The 27,022-nt window shown below is 45.9% G+C and overlaps 1 protein-coding gene across 1 annotated transcript in view; it reads left to right on the forward strand.

The window, feature by feature from the left end:
- The window catches only part of NT5C1A (5'-nucleotidase, cytosolic IA), a 217,880-nt gene that overhangs the window by 80,525 nt on the left and 110,333 nt on the right, over positions 1–27,022 (forward strand). Inside the window, exon 2 of the mRNA XM_085648352.1 lies at positions 25,595–25,762. Coding sequence (XP_085504478.1) covers positions 25,595–25,762 — 168 coding nt within the window. The remainder of the gene's footprint in view (positions 1–25,594; positions 25,763–27,022) is intronic.

The following is a 27,022-nucleotide window of genomic DNA, read 5'->3' on the forward strand; positions in this document are numbered from 1 at the left end:
GCAGGGTCTGGACTTAGTCTGACGCTAAAGTGGACCACTTTCTAAGCAAATAGGCATATGCACAAGAGCAAAATGCCATCACTCTCTGTGAAGAGAGCCAATTGTATACGTGAGCAAAGAGAGGTAATGCTATGATTACTTACCGGTAATCCCCATTACTCTTAGTCCTACTCGTCCTCGACCCAGTCATCACTAATGAGGTATTCCACAAGACAGGAAACAAAACAGGAAACGCTTTTGTAGGCTCCACCCACCCTCCCGTCAGGGGCTATAAGAACCCAGCCAACCAAAAGCACATCCTGACATACCAAGCAACAAAGGCCTGGATAGGGAGGGCGGGCGGGAAGTATGACTGGGTCGAGGACGAGTAGGACTAAGAGTAATGGGGATTACCGGTAAGTAATCATAGCATTACCTCTACGTCCCTCGTCCTCGACCCAGTCATCACTAATGAGGCATACCAAAGCACCCCCAACAACAGGCCTTTGGCAAACCACACAGAAAACAGAGACCGAACACAAAGAGGCGTGCAGCAAAAATAGTTTAATGAAAAAACACAGAATCAGGGAGGCGGAACAACCTCCACAGCACGCAACACACCACTACCGAAATTGGGTCGGTCAGACAGAGCACAATTCAAGCGATAGTGCCTCACAAAAGTAGACTCAGAGGCCCACGTCCCAGCCCGACAGATTTCATCAAGGGAAACCCCATGAAAAGCAGCCCAGGAAGCAGAAACACCCCTAGTGGAACGGGCCTGAACACCAGAAGGGCAAGGCAAACCAGATCCCTGATAAGCCAAAGAAATAACAGACTTAATCCAGCGACCAAGAGTAAGCCGAGACGCAGCTTTACCCTGACCAGCCAAACCAAAAGTCACAAAAAGGGAGTCCGAGGAACGGAACCCCGCAGACCGTGCAACATAAAGGGACAAAGCACGCCGCACATCCAAAGAGTGAAGCAACAACTCAGCAGGGGAAGAAGGAGAAGGACAGAAAGAAGGAAGAATCAACTCCTGAGAGCAATGAAACTTAGAACGAATCTTGGGAACAAAACCAGGATCCAAAGAAAGGATCACCGCGTCATCCAAGAAACGCAAAAAGGGAGGAGAACAACGCAAAGCAGTGAGTTCACCCAACCGTCTGGCAGAAGTCACAGCAACCAAAAACGCCACTTTAAAAGAGAGAAACTTAAGGTCCACCGACTCCAACGGCTCAAAAGGAGCAGACCGCAGAGCACCCAAGACCAAAGAGAGATCCCAAGGAGGAACCGGAGAGCGTGAAGAAGGAGATGACAGAGAGAAACTCCGGAACAAACGGGAAACCAACAAACCATCCGCAAGAGGAAGAGAAGCCGGATCCCGGAAAGCCTGAAGAGCAGCCCACTGGCCCCTCAGAGTAGATAAGGCATATTTCTTCTGAAAACCATCCAAGAAAATCTGCAGAACTGAAGCGATAGGACAAGAGACAGGAGAGAGACCAAGCCCCGCACACCAAGAGGAGAAAGAAGCCCAATGTTTAGAGTAGGAGGACAAAGTGGAACCCCTACGAGACCCTTGCATCACAGTGATGAGGTGATCAGGCAAACCCCGGACTCCAAGCGACAGCCGTTCAACCTCCAAACCGCCAAGGAGAGAGGGACCAGGAGGGAAGGGGAGGGGGACCTCAGGGGAGACGGATAACGTGGCAGAATCCAAGGAGGGCCCACCGCCAGGCTCAACAACAAAGGGAACCAGGACCTCCGCGGCCAGTGAGGCAAGACCGCCACCACCTGGGCACCCAACCGCTGGACCTTCAGCAAGAAGGCAGGAATCAGGGGGAAGGGGGGGAAGGCGTACAGCAACCAAGGGGGCCACTGAAGAGACAACGCCTCCACCCCCCAAGCACCCAACTCCGGGGCCCGAGAACAAAACAGGGGGAGTTGAGCATTCGCCCGGGAGGCAAACAAGTCCAGCAGGGGAGTCCCGAACCTCCGACAGATCAACCGGAACACCCTGGGGGAGAGACACAGGGAGAGGGAAGATGGAAACCTGCGACTCAAGGCGTCCGCCACCACATTGTCCACCCCCCGGATATGCTGAGCCGAGAGAGCCAGAAGATGACGCTCCGCCCAACCCGCAATCGCACAAGCCACCAAATTCAAGGAAGGGCTGCGAGTACTGCCCTGGTGGTTGATGTAAGCCACAGTCACGGTGTTGTCCGACCTCACCAGGACATTGCACCCCAGCAGACGGGAATGGAAAAAACGAAGAGCCCTGGCCACAGCAGACAGTTCCCTCCAATTGGACGAGCGACAGGACTCCATCCGGAGCCAGCGAGCCTGAACAGACCACTGTCCCAACGTGGCCCCCCAACCGGCCGCACTGGCATCCGTCGTCAACACCAAAGGGGGCGGCAGGTGAATCCACATCCCCTTCGAGAGATTCGCGGAATCCAGCCACCACTGGAGATCCGACACCACCCCCAAGGACACAGGCACAGACAGAGCATAGTCCCGAACTGGAAACGGCACCCAACGCTGAACATGCCACAGCAGAGGCCGCAGATGAACCCTGGCCCAGGGCACCGTGAAGACAGTAGCGGCCATATGACCCTGAACCTCGAGCCACTGAAGAAGGGGGGCCGCAGCCTGGGACAACAAGATCCGCAACAGGGACTGAAGACGCTGAATCCGAGAATCCGGCAGGAACACCTTGCCCAGGACGGAGTCGAAGATGGCCCCAATGAAAGTCCGTCGAGTGGCAGGAAGAAGCTGGCACTTTGGAAAGTTCACCAGAAAACCATGACTTTCTAGCGTAAGGATGGTCAATGAAAGGTGCTGAGACATGACCTCTGGGGAGGGAGCCTGGAGCAGCCAATCGTCCAGGTAGGGGAACACAGACACCCCCCGGCTGTGAAGAAGGGCCACCAAAGGAGCAACCACCTTGGTGAACACCCGGGGAGCGGACCGGAGACCAAACGGAAGGACACAGAACTGCCAATGATGACCCTCCAGGCAGAAACGCAGGAACATCTGATCCTCCCGGGCCACCGGCACATGAAGGTAGGCGTCCTGGAGATCCAGAGTAGTAAACACCCATCCGGCCTGAATCAGCGGGACCACTCGCTGCAAGGTCTCCATTTTGAACGGGATCTTCTTCACAAATAGGTTCAGACTCCGGAGATTGATGACAAGCCGGAACCCCCCCGTGACCTTCGGCACCAGGAAAACAATCGAATAGGTCCCCAGACCCCACTCCAACCTGGGAACGGGAACAATAGCGTTCTTGAAAAACAGGGCCTGAACACCGTCCCTCAAGGATTGGCGACGGGAGTGGCACAAGGGAGTCGGAGTCCGCACCACACCCGAGGGAGGCGGAGGGGACAGAAACTCGATCCGATACCCCCGGTCCAGGACATCCAGCACCCACTGATCCGAGGTCGACAGACGCCAGGCTGGAAGGAACAACCTCAATCTCCCACCAACCACGGGCGTCACTCCAGTGGGATCCACGAACGGAGGGGCATAGTCAGGAACGCTGCGGCCCAGGACCAGCATCTCGGTGAGGCTTCTTCTGGAACTTCCGAGGGAAACCACGACCGGCTCCACGAGAACCTTTAAAGGAGGATTGCTGAAACCGGGAAGGTTGACGAAAAGACTTGGCCTGCGAAGAGGAAAAATCTTTACGGGAAGGTTGCCTCCGGAAGGAAAAGGAATGTTTACGTTCTTTAAACACTTTATGCAGTTTGTCTTCCAAGGCATCCCCAAAGAGACGAGGGCCAGTAAAAGGTAAACGTAAGGCCATGGACCTCTGGGCGGCATCAGTATTCCAACCCTTCAACAGTAGATTCCTACGGGCAGCGATAGAGGAACCACAAGACAGAGCAGAAGCACGCACAGAATCAAAAGCAATATCCGAAAGGAATTCAGTCTGACGCTCCATAGATTCCAGCAAATCAGGACAGCAGCCACCCTCCTGCATAGTTGAAAACAAAGTCTTAAAGTCAGTCAGGAGTGATTGAGCCACATAAGCACCGTAGATACCGGAACGTATGGCAAGGTGAGAACCAGCATAGGATTTACGCAAAGCAGAGTCAATCTTCTTATCCACCCCATCGCGAAGAATGTTATCATCAGCCATGGAAGGACGGCCAACCAAACTAGCGACAATGGAGTCCACCTGCACAGACTCAGGAAAAGAATCCTCCATGCCCTGCAACGGGTAAAGCTTTGACATGAAGCGCGGCAACATAATATGATCAGGGTCCTTCCACTCATTCAAGAGCACATCCATCACAAACGGATGAATAGGAAGTGAAGTCGCAACAGGTTTCCGAAACTGCGGCAGAACAGCATCCGACGAAGTACTGGCCACAGCGTCCTCTGGAAACCCCATGTTCTCACGAACATGAGAAAGCAGGTCCGGCAACAACTCCCTGGAGACATACTTCCCCTTAAGATCCACCGCACTCAAAGAAGCATCATCAGAGGACCCAGAAGATGAAATGTCAGAATAAATGGCCACACCCCCACCAGAACGACCGGCAGCAGAGTGTTTGGAGGATTGGATGTCAGACAAAGTCTTCAGTATCAGAAGCTTCAACCGGTCCTCATCCAACCTGGGACGCTTCACCGCAGGCGCAGGATCCTCACTATCCGGAGGAGAAGAAGAAGAGGACATAGGAGACACATGCCTCCGCTTTCTATGATGTTTCCCCATTACAAACAGCAGCAAACCAGGAGCAGTAACCGAAGGTAAGACCAACACGCAGTATAGACATTGAGAAAGGACTCCTTTTGAAGAATCCAAGACAAACCCCGCCCCCCCCAGCAGAACCGAAAGAGAGGTAAAAGGGGGCGTGGCTAGCACAGGAGAACAGAAAACAACGCTGAGTTCGGCCGCCGAAGGCAGAACAAGCCAGCAACTCAACCGGAGCCCACCCGTCGTCATCCAAGAAACGGGAACTCGGACCCAGGAAAAGCGAGCGCCCGGACCCCAACCGGGGCGCTCCAAAGAAAAACAAGCCCGGAAGAGCACCGAGCGCCCGGACCCCATCCCGGGCGCTCAACACGGAAAGGCGGGCCCAGAAAGCACGAGCGTCCGGACCCCATCCCGGGCGCTCGCAACAGAAGCAGGTGCAAGAATAAACGAGCGCCCGGACCCCATCCCGGGCGCTCGCATCCAAAAGCAGGCATAGGAGAACACGAGCGCCCGGAGCCAACCCGGGCGCCCAACAGAAGCCGGTCCTGGACATACACGAGCGCCCGGATCCCAACCCGGGCGCCCGAGACTGGAAGCGGCCAGAGAGACACGAGCGCACGGACCCCAACCCGGGCGCTCAAAACAGAAGGCGGGCCCAAGGCAACAAAAGGACCCGCCCTGGACAACCAACCTGGAGGCAAATCCGGTGCAGCAGGAGCAGGAACCAAAGGAAGCCAACACAGCCCAGCAGGATCAGCAACCAGGAACCTGAAGAGTCCAGGAAGCCCAGCAGCCCGACTCAAGAAGTCCCACGGAGGTCCAGCAGCGCCCCCAAAGCCCAGCAGAGGAGGAGACCACAGGACAACAGCAACTTGTAGCAGGTAAGTGCCCGGCACCTACCCCAGCGTCCCCGTCAGGTCCACTGACAGGAAACAAAACAGGATGTGCTTTTGGTTGGCTGGGTTCTTATAGCCCCTGACGGGAGGGTGGGTGGAGCCTACAAAAGCGTTTCCTGTTTTGTTTCCTGTCTTGTGGAATACCTCATTAGTGATGACTGGGTCGAGGACGAGGGACGTAGAGGTAATGGTTTTAATTTGGCTGACCCAGACCTCATGCTGTAAGCCCTGGTGGGCGAAATGTGAATGACACTTGGGCAGACCAATGGATGAAAAGGGCAGACTTCAAGGTCTCTCCATGAATTTTTTTTTATGCATTATTATAATAATGTTTTTTTTTACAAAGCTTGAAGTTGGCTGTCTTGTTATGCTAGACAGTAAAAAAAAATATTTTTAATCATTTACAAGCTTTGCGCCTTTATTGTGATTGGTCTAAGTCATTTCCGGTTGAACAAAGTGACTTCAAAAGGAAATGCACATTTAATTCCCTGCTGCCAGTGAGAGTCACGCTGGCTTCAGCAAGCAAATCGTCTTGTTTTCCTTTTTTGAAGCGAGTAGGAGAGCTATTGCTAGGATAGTTCCTGCTTCAGGCTCCTTAAAGAGTGTAAAGCGTATATCCTTGAATTAAATCAGGAAACAAATCCCATAACCTCACCACGCACATGCAAGTTACAAATCACGAGCTCTAAAAGCAACACGAGCTCATTACACATATAAATACATATGAAGTATATTACAAAGAGAGCTGCTAATTCATCAGCCTCTCCTCAATCTCATTTTAGAGAGGTCTTCACCTGATCCCCTTGAAAGAAGCTGCTGTTTGGACTCTTTCTTCGTCAGCCCCATCCCTACAGCCTTAGGCTCCTTGGCTTTCCTGCCCATGATGGTATAACGCGGCCAATAAATCAGGTTTGACAGAGTCAAGAAAAGCAGAGAAATGCCGAATCCATGAATTGTATGTGATGGGGTTTGTGCGAGGATGCCCCTTGTGTCTCCCCCATCCACAGATTAGGTTGGGCTTGGAGATAGTGTCCTGTGGGTGATGGTTTCAGTACCTCTTACAATGGAAGAAAAGAAAAATTCCCCCGTCCGTCACCCCCCACCCCAGTCGTTGACAAAACCTATAAGACACCAAGCAATTCAAGCAACTGAGTCCAACCATCAGTATAATTTTTATAATTTTTCAGGAGGTGGTTGATGGTGCTGAGGAGGTGTTCCCCTCATAGGATTTCTTTTTTTAAAGGACCAGACAGTACATTTTACAGCACTGTTTAAAAAAAAAAGAATTTGCCTAAAAACTAAAAGGTCTGTAAGGTGTTTCTGACGGGGCTCTCATGAAATAAAAATAATAATAAAGTACTATAATGTGCTGAGGTTCACCTACATCCGAGGTATTAAAGGGCTTACTTCATTCCCCTTTTCTATGTTTTCTTTCATATCCACTTTTTTCCATTTCTGCACCTCCATCCTTTCTGTCTCTCCCTAGTTCTATCTCCTGCTTTTAACTCTCTTCCACTCCTCTGGCCCAATTTGTAATCATTGCTCTACTGTAGTGCCATTACCACCATCGATCCCACCGCCTCTTCGGCTCTTACTATAAGTATCACTCATCCTGACTGAGATGCTGGTGTATGAGTACCGGAGCCAGATGTAGCTGCCAACCAGAAGCTGTGGGCTTGTGGACTCCCTTTGCCAGTGTCTAGGCTCCGTGCACTGATGTTGGTCTTTCGGCCCCCTTGCCTCTGCTCAGTGTAACAGGTATGGTGAGGGATCTTCTGGCCATTTTGGACAGGTTTGTGGAACTCACGAGAGTTCCATTGAAACCTTGTAAACATATTGCAAGTGTGGCAAGTAGCACAAATCTCAGAAAAGTAAGCACAAGTGACATGCCCATCTGAGGTGTAGCAACCTGACCAGTTGCTGACTGGAGGACACATTGAGCTGCAGTTAGGTGGAGGCTGGGGTTGTGCACTGTTCTTTGACTGCCGCTGAGTATGCTCGTGAGCACATGGTAAGAATTGTCCACAATTATGCACATGGTTAAACTAGTCCAGAATTTAAGTCCGTTGGGTCTATGATTGCAAAGTCAGTAACTGATCGCAAACGTTTCTAGAGAGTAACATTAGCCATAGACGTCAAAATTAAAGGAAAATCTAGCTTGTTACGCGTAGGCGCCATTTTATTATTGTTTGGGTCAGATCTCTGGCTAGGAAGGAGCTAGAGACTTCTTCTTTTTTTCGTTCTCGTTTTATGTGTAGTATTTTTATATGTGTACTAAAGTATTTTTCTTTATACTAAGTAAAGCGGACTGAAGTAGTAGCGTTTTTGAGTGATATGAGTGTTTTCTGTATGTTTAATGCTCATCACCTCCTTGAGAAAACCTTGAAAATGCTCCTCCTCACTATCCTGAGAGTCAAGTGCTAAACGCGAGTACTATGTAATCCAGTATGAATATCAATAATACACTGGGACCAGGACACTAGTGGTAAAAGGCCCCTGCTATCACAATTGGAACCCAGTGCGCCCTGATTACTCTCAGGCCAACCAAACCAGGCATCCAAGCAAAGGCCGGCACTGGACATATTTTGTCTCATTAGGTTTTTAATAGTTTGTTTTTGAAATCTATTCACATGAATGTCCGTGTACTATAATGTTCAGGAAGTTAGTGATCAGCTTATGTAGGTGTCAGCAGTGGTCGAAGTGGACGGGGTCTGAGAGGCACGACATGCCCATACTTTTTTAATTGAAGGAAAACAGTTCCCCTACTTATTGTGAAAAGACAACCGTCCCGGGACAGCCAATTCCAAGAGTTGAAAGGGAGTCCCCTGTGCTGTGAAACCGAGGAAGGGGCAGACAGCTAAACAAGCCTTCCTTACAGGGGGCCTGCCTGCCTGAAAGAAGCAAAACCAAAGGGGATGATGGACGGAGTGTTGAACATTGCGAGCACTCACCCCCAGCCAACTGATCTGGGTTTAATCCAGCATCATTCTTGCCTGCCTGAAAGAAACACAAATGTACACAACTGGTCAATCTGCAAACATAAAGGGTGCTTGGGAGCCGGTAGAGGCTTTAATTGATGCAATCACTTGAAGCTTCCTGATGACAGATATATTCTTTTTGAGCGGTATTGCAAGAGAGTTACCAGGTGAGTTGTGAAATGTGTATTTTTAATGCACAGTTATAAAATAATACACTATGTACAGTCTAGGTATTACTAAAGTCTATATTTTGGAAGCACTTTTCTTAAATCCAAAACCTTTTTGCCCATTTTGTATTACCTTATCTTATACTGTGTGTAATGCAAGTTTAAAATAATGACTTCCTTATCCACAATGCTTTCTGTCTGTGACTGGGAACTCATAGCATTAAACATACACCAGTCCCTATTCTCCGCTGTATCAACCGGAATTCAATTCTATGGCTCTATGGTTGCAGACACAGATCTCTGCAGTGCATTAACAAATAAAGGTTTCATAATGTACAACAGTGCATTTCCCACTGATTAACTTAACTTGCATTCATTTTTAATTTAGGCTGTGCCTTATTTTATATGTAGGCGCCTGAAGGTGAAAGAACAAAAAAAATTAAAGAATATTTTTGTTTGCCCCGCCTTTGACCACACCGCCGCGCTCACTCCACCCTCATTGTGCACAGCATTGCAGTTCCCATACTTAATGCACTTCGACCACAGGATGCCAGTTATTTAGGTGTTTTGGTGGTATCTTTGCATTGCTAGCTTTCTTTGTTAATCAATTCTTAGCCTAATTATCAGGTTGATCATTTATTTGTCTTTTTGGTTGTGACCATGTGTTTGTGTTCTTTAATTTATGCTATTTGACTTCAGTTTACAATTTTGTGTATGGCATACAGTACTAAGTGCATCTGAATATTTGCAGGACTGTGCTATGAAGGGAGTTGCATCCAGGGTACAAGAAGCATAAAATGCAACAGAAATCCCAGGTAATGCTGCTCTCCCTCCTGCATAAGGGCAGGAATTCAGGCAGAGGAAGGCCGGCTTCCATTCCAGACTTGGAATCTTGGATTAGCTGCCACCTCCTCATTAGAAGGCACCTTTCCAAATATGTAGCTAAAAGTTAATTAAGAAGATTCCTGAAATCACTGCAGAAGTGATCAATTTTAGGGCTGGCTACAGACAGCTTCAGAGCTCATAGTCAACCAAGAAAAGAAATAGCCTTCGTAAGTAGTAGTTCCGTTACCTACAACTGATAGAAGTACTGGTAATGCAGACCCGTTGTCAAATAAATAGACTTTATATTGTGCAATTCAATGGTAAATACAGCTGTAAGGAGTTTTACATTGTGAACTTTGATAAATTCAATAGAAAGCATTTTTACATTGTAAACTCTAACAAATGCAATAGAAAGAGATGTTATTTATTTATTTTATTCAGCTTTATAGCGTGGACTGGCACCCAAGAACATCAAGGCACTAGAACTATCAACATTGATATACCAAAAAATTAGCAGAACAAGGGCGCTTTTTAAGGTTGTTTTAAAAAAGCATGGAGTTAGAGATCTGCAGAAAATCATTGGGGGATGTTTCATCCCTTTGGATCCTAAATCCCAAATGTTATTTCCACGGAGCAGGCTTTCTTTTAATGTAAGGGCTTCAGCTGGAAGAGATGTCTAGCAACGGCAGGTTAGACAGAAACTTTGTCTGATAGCAGGGTTGCTGCACCAGGCACAGTACTTTAACCTTTACAGTACCCTATTGTTGACATATATACTCACGTCATGAAAGGGTGTCTAGAGGATGCAGATGAGGGTAAGGAGCTATATATATATATATATATATATGTACATATATATATATATATTCACTTAAAAAACCATAGGTTTCACACATGTTATAGTTAGCTGGACATTTCACTCGTAAAAAACCAATGAAATTCCCCCGTTATAGTTAGTGCAGGCAACTATAACTCACGCGACCGCAATCCTCTGCTGATGACGTCAGATATTACATCACTGTATTTGGACACTTATTTACCCATGTCTTCTTCCATTAATCTTTAGCTATACATATATTACAAATATTTATTTTTCATAAAGACACATATGTCATCAGTGATGTAATATCTGACGTCATCAGCAGAGGATTGCGGTCGCGTGAGTTATAGTTGCCTGCACTAACTATAACGGGGGAATTTCATTGGTTTTTTACGAGTGAAATGTCCAGCTAACTATAACATGTGTGAAACCTATGGTTTTTTAAGTGAATTTGCAAGGTTTTTTAAATGCTAATTCGTAACTATAACGCGTGTGAAACCTATGGTTTTTTGAGTGAATTTGTACGGTTTTTTAAATGCTAAGTTATAAAAAAAATATTTTTCAGGTTTTTCACCGTGCGCGCGCTGTGGGCGCTCGTTGCGCTTCGCGCACCGAGCACCCACGGTTCGCAGTGCGTGACGTGCGCGCTCGGTGCGCGCACCTCGCAATTTAAAAAAAAAAAAAAAAAATTATCTCCCTTGGGGGTCCTTCTGTGACCCCCTGACCAAGGCTAGGGGGTCAGGAACTGTCCACTCTGCCCCCTTTTCACGTTCTCCACCTTTTTTTTTCACCCCCTCAGACTGCGAGAGACAAAATGGCGGCCGACACTTCCTGGTTTCGACCGATTCGAATGTTTACCGACATCTAACAACCAATCAGAATTGCGCTCGCGCACGGCAGGGTGCGCGCACAGTGCGCGCACGGTGCGCGCGTATAGATATTGATATGCTTTTAAATGCTATTTTCTCAGGAAATACTGAACAGATTTACACCAGACCTGCAAAAGGCACTTCCTTGACCTTATGGCTACCTCTCTGCCAAATTTCACGTAATTCTGTTCAGCCGTTCGGGCTGTAGCTGCGACTAAAGGTCCTATGGAAAAATGCATGGGGAAAACGCGTTTTGGGACCCCCCCTTTTTCTCGGCACCCGCTTGACGAATCACCCCGAGACATTCAGGGTAGGAGCTGAATGGAGCGCCCCATTTGTTTTGAAAATTTCGCGAGGATTCGTCAACCGGCGCCAAAGTTATTCAAAATAGAATTTTGAGATTTTCTATGGAAACTAGGTTGTAACTATAACTATCTACTGGCGACCGCCAGTAGATAATAAAAAAAAAATATATATATATATATATATATATATATATATATATATATATATATATATATATATTCCAAATGCAGTGTGACGAAGGGAGCCACTGCCAGGCGAGTCGGGGCTTGTAGACGACGTCACCATCATATATTCCAAAAGACACTCGTGCACTATTAATAGCGCAGAGTCAAGCCACTCCAACCACTTTTCTCCCTGAAATAAATTCATTTTATTGGAGTGGCTTGACTTTGTGCTAATAATAGTGCGCAGGTTTATATATATATATATATATATATTCACATAAAAAACCATAGGTTTCACACATGTTATAGTCAGGTGGACATTTCACTCGTAAAAAACCAATGAAATTCCACCGTTATAGTTAGTTCAGATTACTATAACTCGCGCGCCCGCAATCCAGTGCTCATGACGTCACATATGTCATCACTCATGACATGGTCAGTGGCATCACTCATGACATCACTGATGACATCATCCTTGTGATAGAGTGGCGGTCGCGTGAGTTATAGCTATCTTAACTAACTATAACGGTGGAATTTCATTGGTTTTTTACGAGTGAAATGTCCACCTAACTATAACATGTGTGAAACCTATGGTTTTTTAAGTGAATTTGCAAGGTTTTTTAAATGCTAATTCCTAACTATAACGTGCCTGAAACCTATGGTTTTTTAAGTGAATTTGTATGGTTTTTTTAAATGCAAATTTTTTTAATTTTTTTTTTTTTTAATGGTTTTTCACCGTGCGCGCGCGGTGCGCGCACTGTGCACGCACCGTGCGCGCACCCCGCGATTTAAAAAAAAAAAAATGTTTTTTCACCCTTCGGGGTCCTTTAGGGACTCCCTGACAAAGGCTAGGGGGTCAGGAACTCTCTACCCTGCCCCCTTTTCACATTCGCCACCTCTCTTTTTCACTCTCGCACCCACAACAAACAAAATGGCGGCCGACACTTCCTGATTTCGACCGATTCGAACGTTGACTGACATGTAACCACCAATCAGAATTACACTCGCGCACGTTAGGGTGCGCGCACGGTGCGCGGCTATAGATATGTATGTGCTTTTAAATGCAATTTTCTCAGGAACTACTGAACAGATTGACTCCATATATGCAAAAGGCACTTCCCTGACCTGAGGACTACCTCTCTGCCAAATTTCAAGTAATTCTGTTCAGCCGTTCGGGCTGTACCTTCGACTAAAGGTCCTATGGGAAAATGCATGGGGAAAACGCATTTTGGGACCCCCCTTTTTTATCGACCCCCGCTTGACGAATCACCCCGAGACTTTCAGGGTAGGAGCTGAGCGGAGCGCCCCATTCGTTTTGAAAATTTCGCGAGGATTCGTTAACCGGCGCCAAAGTTATTCAAAATAGAATTTTCAGATTTCCTATGGAAACACGGTCCTAACTATAACTATCGACTGGCGACTGCCAGTAGATAATATATATATATATATATATATATATATATATATATATATATACATACATATAGTCGGACTGGGAACCAAAAACGGCCCTGGCAAAGTGCTCGGCCGGCCCCTCGGGGGGGTTGAGGGTGCGGCCAAGCTGTTTGTCAGGGCTGGTTTCGGCTGATTATGTTACAGGGGCGATATTGCAGCTAAAAACGACCCTGTAACAAAATGGCCCCTCAGGGGGCCCAAACCGGCCCCCACCCTGGCGGCCCACCGGGGAAACGCCCGGTGCCTGCTACGGCCAGTCCGGCCCTGTATATATATACACACATAAATATATATATATTTATATATATATATACACACACACATATATATATATACACATATACACACACACACACACATATATATATATATATATATATTTTCACATATACACACATGCGTGGTGTGTGACAGTGGCCTTTAAACCAGGCTACATTTTTATTGCATTATCTATGGCAGGACCTCCACCCTGTGCCCCCCTGCCTAGGTCAGCTGCAGAGCGGGAGGAACAACCCAGCTCCTTCTATCCTCTTCCTACTACCTGTCACTTTACCAAAGGAAGAAACAAATCAGGAGTTGGGGATAAGAAGGAGAGGAACTAGCATTATTATTTGTCCTTTCTTTCCAATTTCCAAGTCCTGAATTAATTTCAGGCAGCTCCTTTATCTTCCAGTGACACTTTTTGTCCTAAGACCTTGAAGTTTGATGACGGTGTGACCACTTCCCAAACCAGGTCCAGAAATTCTTTTAGCCATTCTACTTCTGTAGGAGAAGCAGGTTAAGAAAGTAGTCCCAGAGGCGCAGTGAGTAAACAGAGCCATACAAGCCTTTCAGGGGGAGTGCATTTGAGGTTGGAAAGTATGAATAGATTAAGAGTGGATCTGATCCCAGCTCCTCCACCCTGCTTCCGTCCTCTATTGTTGCATAGTATTTTAAAACCTGGGGGAATGTCAGTCTGAGTTTCCAGTGTTCAGAGAGTCTGTGATGTCAACACACATGTGCCCTGAGAATGAAGTGTACCATGCTGCACATGCTCAGTATCTGCGCGCACAGAGAGGAGCTGGAATGGCTTTGGAGTTGGGGAGAGGACCTGCAGCAGTCGTTACAGTGCTGTTTATCAGAAGGCTGAGGTAGAGTCCCAGAGGAGAGGGTCAGTGCCTGAGAGCATTACAAAGTCCAGGGGCTGAGATTTTGTTTACTGGCAAAACTGATGCTGGGTGACAACTGATGGTAGTATTAGTTCTAGGTGGGGGTGCATGCCAGTGGTCAAGGTCAAGGGTCATAGGATTCACAAAAGTAAAAAAAAATGGCAACCTGGTCTTTAATGCCCACCCAGTCTTTGAGCAGCCTCATTAGGGAAGGGTTGTCCACGCTCAAAAGTGTGCTCAGTTTAGGAATGATTTATCGCAGTGGCGTTGTTTCAAGAAGAAGGGCCTTATTTGGAGTTTGGTGGATGCAGGACATGGACTAGAACAGGGCTGATGTCCCGCCAACGGGCTCTGGTCACTCTAAGCGTGGCAGACAGGGCAGATGTCCTTTATTAACAAAACTCCCAATAAGGTCCTAAGACTTGTCCATCACTAAATCAGCAGATCGCATGTCTTGAGCAATGGCCTCGATGAAAACCCAAGGGGAATATGCTCAATAGCGCCAGCATGCTCAGGCCCCTCATGGGCTGGTCTTCACATAGTCAAGTCAAAATACTTTATTTCCAAGAAATGAATTCTTATAGAAATATACACACAATTCATAAAAAATAGACACATTTTTGCTAAATAGCCTAAAACAACAATTCATATCTTTCAACCACATATAGTTATAATTTACACAGTTACAAACATATAAGCATTAAAATGTCTCCGTTCCATTACTCAAGATAATTCACAGACCAAGATCTCACATATATTTATAGCACTTTTAAAAGAACATGATAAGCTTTTAGCCAATGACAAACAATTCCTATTACGACTAGGTTTCACATAGTACCAGAAGCACTCCCAGGCCCATCACAGAGTATCAGTCACACATACAAGAGGCATTTATAAACTCGTTATAACCCAGCGGTCTCAGTCTACTGACAGCCCTTGCAGACTCATGGGCAAAATGACAGTTCTCATGTGCCTCACCGAGGAGGACTGTGATACCTCTGACAGCACTCTCGCATCCCTCTTACAAAGATTGGTATTACTAATGCTTTTTTAGTTACATCCCTTGCAAACATAAAGGGTATAATTAGTGAGGTAGCAAAGCTTTGTTGAAGCACAGCTAACTTCAAAAAAACGCACTTCCCAAAATGCACGCTAGCCGGATCTGGGCTCTGATGAAAGGAGAGGCGATACCTGGAAATGGATGTATGATGATACAACGCGTACCATCACAACGCGGTATGTTACATCGCGGTCTTGACAACGCAAGTCATTACATCGACTTGCGTTGGAGGGCACTGGATTTAGGAATAGTGTGAATTACTATTCCAACTCCAGTCTACGTACAGTAGGAAAGGTGTTGGAATAGTAATTCACACTATTCCTTAGTCTAGAGCGTCCTCCAGTGCAAGCCGGTGTAACGACTTGCGTTGTCAAAACCACGATGTAACCATACCGCGTTGTAATGGTTGCGTGGTAAAGGATGTTTCCCCTGGAAGTGAGGTGATAAAGACCTCGAACAAGAAGAACCGTCTGTGGGTCATCGCCTTCGTCCTCGAAGCAGGAGTGAGGTCTTGGAAAGGACAGAGGGAATGTCGGGGTACGCATTGTGTTCACTGGTCAAGGCCACAGCTGGAGCATTCTGTTTACTTCTGGAGGCGAAATATGGATTATTGTGTTCACTTATTGAGGCCACCTCCGTACTATTGTGGTTTGTGCTGGTTTGTGTCCACTTATGGAGGCCATGTCTGGAGTATTGTGTCCAGTGGTAGAGGATGCACCCGCAGTATTGTAGTTCTGGAAGTATAGCACTCATAAGGGAAGGCCACATCTGAGACATTGTGTCCACCTTTAAGGTCCTCATTGTGAATTGGCCAGAATTTAGGGTGGGAATACGAGTCAGAAACCCCAATCCCATCTGGTATTCTGGCTAATCTGAGTTTTTCTCCAGAATGGAAATTGACCACATAGACCTGAGATGTCGGGTCCTTTCCGTATGTTTTCCCTGATTCTAGGGAGAAAGCAGGCAGGGCCTGTGGAGGGCGGGGGTGAGGCAGTGTAGTGAGAGCACAGTTTGCTCCTCCCAAACTGCTGCAGGGCTAGGTGGGTGTCACAGCACTGCTGCTGCTTACAGCCCATGTCCCTGCAGCATCTGAACAGCTTTGGCATCTCAGGGCCCCCAATGATAGCCTAAGTCTGAGGACTGGATAATTCCAGACTTGCAGACGCTCAGAACTTTTGTAGAAATTCACCTAGAGTTATGGCTCCGGTTGAAATACCTCAACTCGTGATGAGGGCTTAAGTCTAAGTGTTGCATTCACTGATCAAGGCCATCTCTGAAGGAACTATCTGAAATACCGTGATTCCTCCAGAAGGCCACACCTGGAATATATTGCGTCCGGTTATTGAAGTTTCTTTTATGGTATAGGGTTCTATGGGAAGGTGACAACAGAGAACTTACAGAATTCTGATCACACATACATCTCTGCAAAGATGTGTAACTAAGAGGGCTCTAGGAACCCCAACCGAGCATGCCTGAACTAGCCACCTCACATACACACACTCTGTCAGGCAATGGGCACGTGTACTGAGTGAAAAGCTACGTGAACTGCCCTGGTACAGCCCTCCTGCCTACCCTTCAGATGCACATGGCACTAAAATGTGAAGCACTCACTAACAGAGGTTCAGTATGCATGCATTGGCAGCTTCTAACAAACCTGTTTGGACACAGAACTATCAGAGGAACAGCGGGACCATTTAGCGAATTATCCTCAGGCCACGGAAAGCGCTGCAATGTCACACTGAGCACTATATAAATTGGAAATAATAGCCCTAACAACTGCTGCAAAGGGATAATGGACAGTGAGGAAGGTCCAAAGGCAGCCAAAGGAAACACAATTCCTATTAGAGCAGGCTCAGAAATCCAAGCGTGGGATAAAATGCAACACTGTTCATGATAACAATGATGGCTTTCTTCATCGTCTTTGTAACTACAGGGTTTAAGCTGTTCCAGGTCCGGTGTTAGTAATTAATATTTTCTGATGGATACATCGGCCTGTGGATTCTTGCCTTTTGAACATACCCCATGCACAGCATTCAGAAATGAGGAAGAATCAGATCCAGGAGCCATGAACGCCGGATACTCTGGTTGGTTTGAGGGCACTGGCACCCGATGTTGTGAAGGGACCTCCAAATCCGTCTCCAGTAGAGTCGGTTCCGTTGGAGTCATGGGCCTTGGAGCTGGGTGCGAAACCAGAGACATCATAGAAGATGGAATTAGTGACAACTTCTCTCTGTGTTCCAGAGGCTTCGGATATTGGGACGCTGACCTCAGTGAACCACCTTTAGAAGAATGATTTCGAGACCCACGGTGCTCGTTCTTCTTATGTTTTCTTTTTGATGACCTCGAAGTGTGAGGAGATGGTGACCCCGAACAAGGTTGCAATCTTCGACAACCTCTCTTCTGCCCCTTAGCTTTCGCCCTAAACAACTTTGCGTCCTTTTCCTTCAAGGCTATCAGATTCATGTGGTGACATGACGAGCAAGCTTTCAAAGTCATGGTCCAATGACGAACACAAGAGAGAATCTTCATGCAGGTCAGTGATGAACATCTGACCGCTACATTCCCTACATGGTTTAAAGCCCGACTTCCTTGTTGGAGACATTCTCATAAGGAACAAAGTTGCACCTACAGATGTAGAAGAAATCTCCCAGAAATGGAGAGCTTGGAAAAACCGTCAGGCACGGAATAAAGGGAACTGATGTCAGTACGCCGGTGAGGTCTTCTTATGGCTCCGATGATGTCACGTTGAGTCGCATGTGGATCCATGGCATTATGACGTCCTCGTTGGTGTTGGAGAGCTATTGAGAAATGTTTCTGTGGAATGTTGCGCATGGGGTATATTCAAAAGGTGAGGAATCCACAGGTGGATACTGTATCCACCAGAAAATGCGTTACTGGAGGCAAGTAACTTGTTCTTCTTGTTGTTTTCATTGCATGATGGCATTTGTGGTTTTATATTTTTCCATCGTAAACCCAGCATATGTACCATAATACAAGCATTGATGAAGCGGTTATTTTTGGCTTTTGTTTTCTGAAAAAGGTCAAGGGTTTTTCAAGCATTAGCATGAGGAGTGCAGTGACCCTCCCCCTCACATAACAGGTATAGCATTGGCAGCAGCAGTGTAAACTTTAAATACTGACAGAAGAAATACTACAAGGCAACTGCCATGCAAACCCCAGCAAACACACACATAACAGGTCCATCTTGAACACCAGCAGTGAAAGCGACCTGTGCACACAGACCGGAGGCAGCAGTGCAAGCCTCAACCGCATATACAGCAGAGGTAGCTGCAGTATAGGTTTGCTGCCCCATGATAGACCAAGTATAGTAGGGAGGTCAGCAGTCCAATATCCCCTCACACACACACTCAGGATAGGTTGAGCGCAGCTGTGCAAGCTTCATTTTCTTTCCACTCAGAACATTTGCAGAAAACGCAGCTGGCCTTCAAGCTTCCCTAATCCACGCAGCACAATTTTGCACTGTCAGCCCCAGCCCCCTTACAAAATGGGTGCAGTACGGAAGCAGCAGTGACGCCCCTGACCCCACTCCCTATCCTCTTACACACACAAGCTCACTGCTTGGACAACAGCAGTGGAAACCTTCAGGCACACATAACTGGTTCAACGAGGACAGTATTACTGCTTCCCTCACACTCAAGTGGTACAGCTAGGCAGTATCAGTGCATGTGTCTTACATAGAGCACCTGGACAGTATCAGTGCAAGCTTCCCCCTCACTCAAATGGAACAGCTAGGCAGTATCAGTGCATGTCTCTTATATAGAGCACCTGAACAGTATCAGTGCAAGCTTCCCCCACACTCAAGTGGTACAGCTAGGCAGTATCAGTGCATGTCTCTTATATAGAGCACCTGAACAGTATCAGTGCAAGCTTACCCCGCACTCAAGGGGTACATCTCGGCAGTATCAGTGCATGTCTCTTACATAGAGCCCATGAACAGCATCAGCGCAAGCTTCCCTCACACTCAAGGGGTACAGCTAGGCAGTATCGGTGCACGTCTCTTACATAGACATGCTGGACAGCATCACTGCAAGCTTCCCTCACACTCAAGGGGTACAGCTAGGCAGTAGCAGTGCACGTCTCTTACATAGAGCACCTGAAGAGCATCAGTGTAAGCTTCCTTCACACTCAAGGGGTACAGCTAGGCACTATCAGCACACGGTTCTTACATAGAGCACATTGACATGCATCATTGCAAGCTTCCCTTACACTCAAGGGGTGCAGCTAGGTACTATCAGCACACGGTTCGTACATAGAGCACATTGACATGCATCAGTGCAAGCTTCCCTCACACTCAAGGGGTGCAGCTAGGCAGTATCAGTGCATGTCTCTTACATAGACATGCTGGACAGCATCACTGCAAGCTTCCCTCACACTCAAGGGGTACAGCTAGGCAGTATCGGTGCACGTCTTTTACACAGATCACATGGACAGCATCAGTGCAACATCATTACAAGCTTCCCTCACACCCAAGGGGCACAGCTAGGCAGTATCAGTGCATGTCTCTTACATAGACATGCTGGACAGCATCACTGCAAACTTCCCTCACACTCAAGGGGTACAACTAGGCAGTATCAGTGCACGTCTCTTACATAGAGCACCTGAAGAGCATCAGTGTAAGCTTCCTTCACACTCAAGGGGTACAGCTAGGCACTATCAGCACACGGTTCTTACATAGAGCACATTGACATGCATCAGTGCAAGCTTCCCTTACACTCAAGGGGTGCAGCTAGGCACTATCAGCACACGGTTCGTACATAGAGCACATTGACATGCATCAGTGCAAGCTTCCCTTACACTCAAGGGGTGCAGCTAGGCACTATCAGCACATGGTTCTTAAATAGAGGACATTGACATGCATCAGTGCAATCTTCCCTCACACTCAAGGGGTACATCCAGACAGTATCAGTGCACGTCTCTTCCATAGGACACATGGACTGCATCAGTGCATGTTTCCCTAGCACTCATGTGGTACATCTAGGCAGTATCAGTGTACATCTCTCACATAGAGCACATGGACTTATCATCTACAGCAGCAATGCAAGCTACCTTAATGTGTAAACCACAAATTGCAGCAGGCCTCTCATACGCCGCGCCAGTAGCACCTGCGTAAGCTTTTTTTGCATACACAGACTGCACAGGTAAAGCACTGGTAGAGCAGGGCAAACTTTCCTCATATAAAGATTATACACACACATCACAGATACAGAACTGACAGTAGCAGAGCAAGCGTACTTCACATAAAACACAGAATTATGGATTTGTTGGTCACAGTGCTGAATCAGATCTTGATCATTTAAGAAAGCTTTAAGGCAAGATACAGCAAGGTCTTTGGGGTTTGCCCAGTGAAGGTTGAAGTTACCAAGGAAGATTTGGGACACGGCTGAGTCGACATTGCCAGAAATGATTTCCATTAATTGCTCAATGAAGGGGAGATTGTCTCCCGGGGGGTGTTAGAAGGGGTGAAGTTTGCAAATCAGAAGGTTCTTACTTGAGATGCTGAGACAAAAATATTCACAGGAAGAGGGCATAGAGGACTCCACGTGAGAAATCAAGTGTGTTCCTGTGAATACAGGCTAGGCCACCACCCAATTTCCGAGCTCTGTCTAACCTAATTATATCATGAGTGGTAGGTACTAGGAGGTCTAAAATAGAAGTGGTACCCGGATTTAGCCAAGTTTCAGTGAGGATGATAATGTCTAATTCCTTGTGTTGGATGAGGTCGAAGACATCAGAGGCGTGTTTACTGGCTGACCTGCAATTTATAAGTACACATTTAAGTTGTAGAGGATTGGGGGGGAAGGATTCTGGGTGACGTTCACACAAGTGAGGTTGACCTTATTGCTGCCTCTAAGATTGCGAGGAGGTTCTCTGTTCGGGTTAGAAAGGATGGATTGTATTTGTCTCGGCGGGATCATGTTGGGGTTGGACCAAGTAGGGTAAGATTTGTGCAGGTCCTGGAGATCTGTGGACGCAAGGTCTCAAATCTTCTAGGGCGGCAGGGGTCGTTGGGCAGGGGAATGGATTTCAAGATGGAGGAGGCTAAAGGCTTGTCCATGGGATTTCTATCACTAGTTGAAGCTTTGGACACATTTGCAGAGGTGAGGAAAGAGCTGATGACGGGGAAAAGATCATTTGCGAGAGCTTTCAGGTCCTGTAACTCAGAAATGAGAAGGTGCAACTTTAGAGAAATATCATCTAGGCGCGCAGCCAAGTCTGAGTGTTGGGCGAGAGGTGGAGGGTGTGTAAGGAAAGCGAACGGTTTTGGGGAGACTCGGTGTAAGCCTGTGGGGTCCGCGGTGGTGGAGGGTAGATCCTGGGGAGGAATTTGGTAATTTGGGACTAGCTGAGTTCCATGTGCTTTTAATAGGGAGGTTCGAGCATTAGGAAAGGGGAGTGATCATTAAGCTGAGGGTTAGGTCCAGTCAAAACCGGAATAATTGGAATTGACCGATCATGATCGGTGGTGGCCAGTTGCTCAGACTCCAGCCTAATACCTTTTATTGTTTAAGTTTTCTTTAAAACCATATACAATAAATATACACAATAAATATGCAATAATGTCGATATATGAAAAGTCTAAAAATCTATACTGTGATCTACATGCTTTGTATTACCATTCCAGAAATATTTTCTAATATCATATCACTTTATTCAGTAAAAGCCTCATTGCAAGTCTGTTCCCATTTTAAAATATTCTATTTTATACTCCCCAATAAGTTAGTGGCCAGGTCTAAATATTTTACAATACAACCTCAACAGGTTTTGGTGTGGTGCCCTTCAAGCAGAAGAGAAATGCTTCAGAGATTGTTCTCGTACCTTCCGCCGTAAAATGGATTTTAAATATTTCCTTCCTGCCTCAATCAAACCAGAACATAGGTAAACATATATTCAATTGTTTCCTTGTTCAGTATTGTTGCAATGAAAAGAAGTTATCCATGTGGTAGATCCAAGTAGATGTTTATTGGTTGATTATAAGATGGTAGTTACATAGTAGATAAGTTAGATCAGGTTGGTATATGGTTGATGTACAGTCCATATATGGTCCCACCAGGAACTGCATCTCTGCTGCTCAGCCCAACTGCATCTCTGCTGCTCAGCCCACTCTCTCCAACTGTCATACCTCCCAGTCAGCCAGGCACACCAACATTCCAATAGTCATCAGGCATTCCATCATTCCACTCACATACCCAAGCAGACTGGCTAAGCAGCAATACACGTAGATACAACAAGTATGCAAATCAAAATGCAAAACAAGTTACATATTCATTTACCTCAGATTTCCACGAGCCATCAAATTGCCTATGAGGAAAGTATACAAGTCTGAAACGCAGATGAGACTTCTTGCAACCAGTGTTCATATTACTATCAAGGTTCGGTATTGAGAGAATATGATCTGGCGATGTAATCATTATTTTTATTTTGTAGACAGTTCTATGTCCACGAGATAGTGATTTTATTTGTGCAATATTAACAACTACAGTGACGCTCTAGTCATAGTTGTTAATTCATTAATTGTCTGCAAATTGTAAATAGTCAGGAGCTTAGAGATGCAATGTTCAGACAATTGTATCTCAAATTGTTGTTTAACGAGTTCAGTTTTGATAATAGATTTTAGTATATTTACACCCATCGACGTACACTCAATATATTAATTGATTTGATTGATGTGAACCAATGTATTCGGGGGGGGGGGTTGACACCGAACTCGAGTCTTATGCGACATTCCAGCGACAAACGTCTTAAGTTAAACAGTTTCCTGACACAATTCATTAAAATACTTTCTAGTGTTTCTAGTTTACCAGGATTCCAATTTGAAAAGCCATACGTCAAGACCTGGACTATCTTTGTTTTGACTACTAAGGGTCAGGATGATCCACCATATTTTATTGCAACCCTTTTATTGCACCGGTGACATTTAAGCTCTAGACCGGTGGTGTCCAGTATGAATGCTCTAATTTAAGTCTTCATCCATCTTGACTCTAATGTATGTATAGTGCTGCACATACTCCGTGTCGGTGGAGCCTGTTGTCCACGTGACTATTGCCCTCTGTCGTCCGAATGATATCAGTCATGTTGTAGTTGGAACTGCAGATTGTTTTCAACATTGTAAGCATGCAATGTGGTTAGTTGTCGCTGTAAACCAACCTGCATCATTACCAGCCTGTGTAGTGTGAGTAATGCCTGTATGCTTTGATAGAGACCTAGGTATGGGAAGATTAACCATAGTATTCTAATCGTGTGGAATTAATCTCTTGTCACTTTGGAGACATGGAATTAAAGCCAAAGGTGGCAGTTTAGTTACTCCAATCTATGTTTGCATGTACAAAATAATGACATTGTATTGAAACCTAAAGTGAAAGAATAAAGTCTATGATTACACTGAGGTACTTCACCTCATTTGATTTGGTTGGCAGCTGCCCAGATTCGATTTAGAGTAAGGCTTTTGTCTAGACTACCAGGTGAGTATTCTGGATTTGGAGGAGTCAAGTGTAAAATGATTCTTTAAAATCCATTGACTCCACTGTTCAACTGTCCATAAGGAATATGCCTCCTTATCCCGCATTCTTTTTTTTTCACAGGGAATCAAAAAGCGGTCGTTACAACGACCACGTTGCGATTCCGCAGACCATTACTCCGCAAGTCGGAACAACGACTTGCGGTGGGGGGGCACTGGATGTTGGAATAGTACAATTTACTATTCCAACTCCAGTCTGTGCAGACAGTAGGGAAGGTGTTGGATTTTAAATCCAACATCTTCCCCCCCCCTCTGCAAGTCGTTGTTCTTACTTGCGGAGTAATGGTATGTGGAATCAAAACGCAGTCGTTGTAACGACCGTGTTGTGATTGCCTGCGGAAAAAAAGTTTCGTTGTAAACGTCGTTTACCGTCCATAAGCTTTCACCAAGTCCAAATGTCTTTCTCTCTGAAGTTCTGCCAGCAATGCACATTTTCCCACATTGGGCACTGGGGCCTCATGTACAAAGGGTTGGCACTTTCCAGCACTCTGATTCAGTAAATCACAGGGTTTGGGAAAGCTGAAACACTTTTTTAAATGTACTAAACCCATTTAACGTTTCGGAAAGGGTTTTCTGAATCTGTTAATGGATTTAGGAAACCATTAGAAATCGTTGTTAGTTAGGGGCATGTTAAGGGCATAACTTCCAAATGCTGATTCTTTATGGTATGTACTAATGTTTTGCGAACGGATTTTGGTTGGAAAACCTTATTTTACCACCAACTCAAAAGGAGCTGGTAACACATTTGCAAACCGTATGGAGTGCTCAAGAGACCAGTACCTTTGTGAAAATTTACAAAAACATTTTTCAAGAGTAGGCAGGACCACTGCTTACTTATTAAAAATGTTTGTAAAACTTTCCTCTCAGGAAAATGGGCTGCATTAAAAAATAAAAAGCAATCACAGAAATGGTGGTCTTCAGACCAGAGAAATTCATCATCACTGTGATTCGAGCCAATCGTAGTGAGCCAAAATCTGTAATATTTCAGTACATAGGTTGGTTCACAAAATATGAATGCATTTGTTAAATGTCTGTGCACAAACTGTGACCCCTTTTTACAAATGCATTCTTCATACATGAGGCATGGTATTCTTAAATGGCATATCCAGAGAAAGTGTTATCTAAATCACTTGACTCATAGCAAATAACATTTAGCAATTTCTAAATAGAGAAACTATATTATTCCCTATTCAGGAATCGAAAATGTACTTTTTGCACAGGAGGCTATAAGCTTCTCTACAACAAAACTAAAAGCAGCATGGGATGAGCTACTGGGATACACTGAGATTTCTGATGTGGCCCAGTATGGATAGGATGAGTGTTGGTGCCCACAGCTTCACTTCTTAGGCCTTCAACGTTTACCCTCAAAGTGTTTATGGTTGTTGTCCTCAAATCCTGGGGCAGACATTATCCTTTGCCACCCATCCTATCCTAGGGCAGTTGACACCCACCTTTCCCTCCTAGAACATTTGGCCTCCATCTCAACCATCTTTGAACTGAGGACCTCTGCTGTCACTTACTCACTCTATGGCTGTTAAACTCACTCATCCTCCACTGTAACCCGCATAGATCACAAGCTTCCCCTTTACTCCTTCTAGAGCCTCTGACCTTCACCTCACCCCGACCATGGTCATTTTATTTCCACTCTTCCCCACCATCGCTGTCTCTCACTGAGTTTTTCTCTTGCAGCCAAAGCCACAGAATGCCATCACCATCGCTGTGTCTTCACGAGCCCTCTTTCGCATGGAGGAAGAGCAGAAGATTTATCGGGAGCAGGGACTAGAGGAATATGTCAAGTACCAACTGGAGCATGAAAATGAGCCATTCAAACCAGGTGCTGCCTTCCCTTTCGTCAAGGTGAGAACTGTTTCTTTCTTCCAGTTAGACCAGAAGGTCACGCTAGGGCACAACCCATCATAGGGTTCAAACCCACGACAGGGCCCAAGACCGGCCCCTGCCCTTACAGTAATAGCAGGCTTTCCATAGGAGTCTTCTAGTGGCGTGAGTGACCTCTCAGTGTGCAATCTTTTCAAACCATAGACCCCGGAACTTGGGTGGCCACTTTCTTACCTGTGTCAGAATCAGTTACTAAACAGTTATCACACAAATAGAAATCAAGCACACTCCAGATGTTCATAAAAATATAGCTATTTAACTGTATGGCTCACAAATATTTCCAAGCAAGTCAACCCATTGATAATTAGATCAAATTAACACCATTCCAGCTTCACCTCAGAGATGATATAGTTGTTTCAGCGTTGCCTTGGTTTCTATGCAGAAATTCATGTTAGCTTCATAGACTTGTCCTGGAATAATGTACGCTCCTAATGTGATTAGGCAGCCAGCGTAGCCCCCTCACCTGTCTGCTCATCATCTGCTTAGCTCCATTCTGGATAGCTGGTCTTTGGTTGCCCTAGTACACATTCTTTTCACACTTTGTTTCCGTTATCTTTTTTGATTGTCCAGCAATGGGAATATCCCTCTAACTAATTGTTGCTTACTCCTCTCCTGCAATTTAAAAGTGTCCGGTAAGAGGCACCCTTTCAATACCTGGCTTCAGATAGGACTTAGAAAAGTGGCCTAACTTTTGCCTTTTCATGGTTTTCTGAAAGTTCCCTCCGAACAAGATACGATCTACTTCCTTGAATTCACTTTGGAATTCGTAAGGAGCTGTGTAGTACCTGCTTAGAGAAGGAGTCTGACTAAACGTCTTATTACAGTTTCACTCAGTGCTAGAACCATGCATAAGAAACCAGAGAAGTCCTGCTTCTGTGCTCTGCTTAGAGGACAAGCTGCTGCTATGCATTGAGAGAGGGGAGCCCCTGAGCCCAGTCAGCTAGGTCTTGCATGGATGATGAATCAAGAAAGAGAGCCTGCCCAAGAGACACGGAGAACTGCATTGCAGTTGCCTTGGATGGAATCCATGAAGGCGAACATCTCTGTATCACCAAAAAGAGGGGAGAAAGTGTGGATCTGCTAATTTATTTATTTTGAGAGTCTTAAATAACACAAACATGACTCGAGGATATTAGAGTGCTTTACATACACAACAATAGTTTCTACCTATAATGGTGGATTACATAGCCTGATAGGTTACAAACCATGTTATAGGCATGT

Source organism: Triturus cristatus, chromosome 3_2 (assembly GCF_964204655.1).
Source record: "Triturus cristatus chromosome 3_2, aTriCri1.1, whole genome shotgun sequence".
In the NCBI taxonomy this organism is placed as follows: Eukaryota; Metazoa; Chordata; class Amphibia; order Caudata; family Salamandridae; genus Triturus; species Triturus cristatus.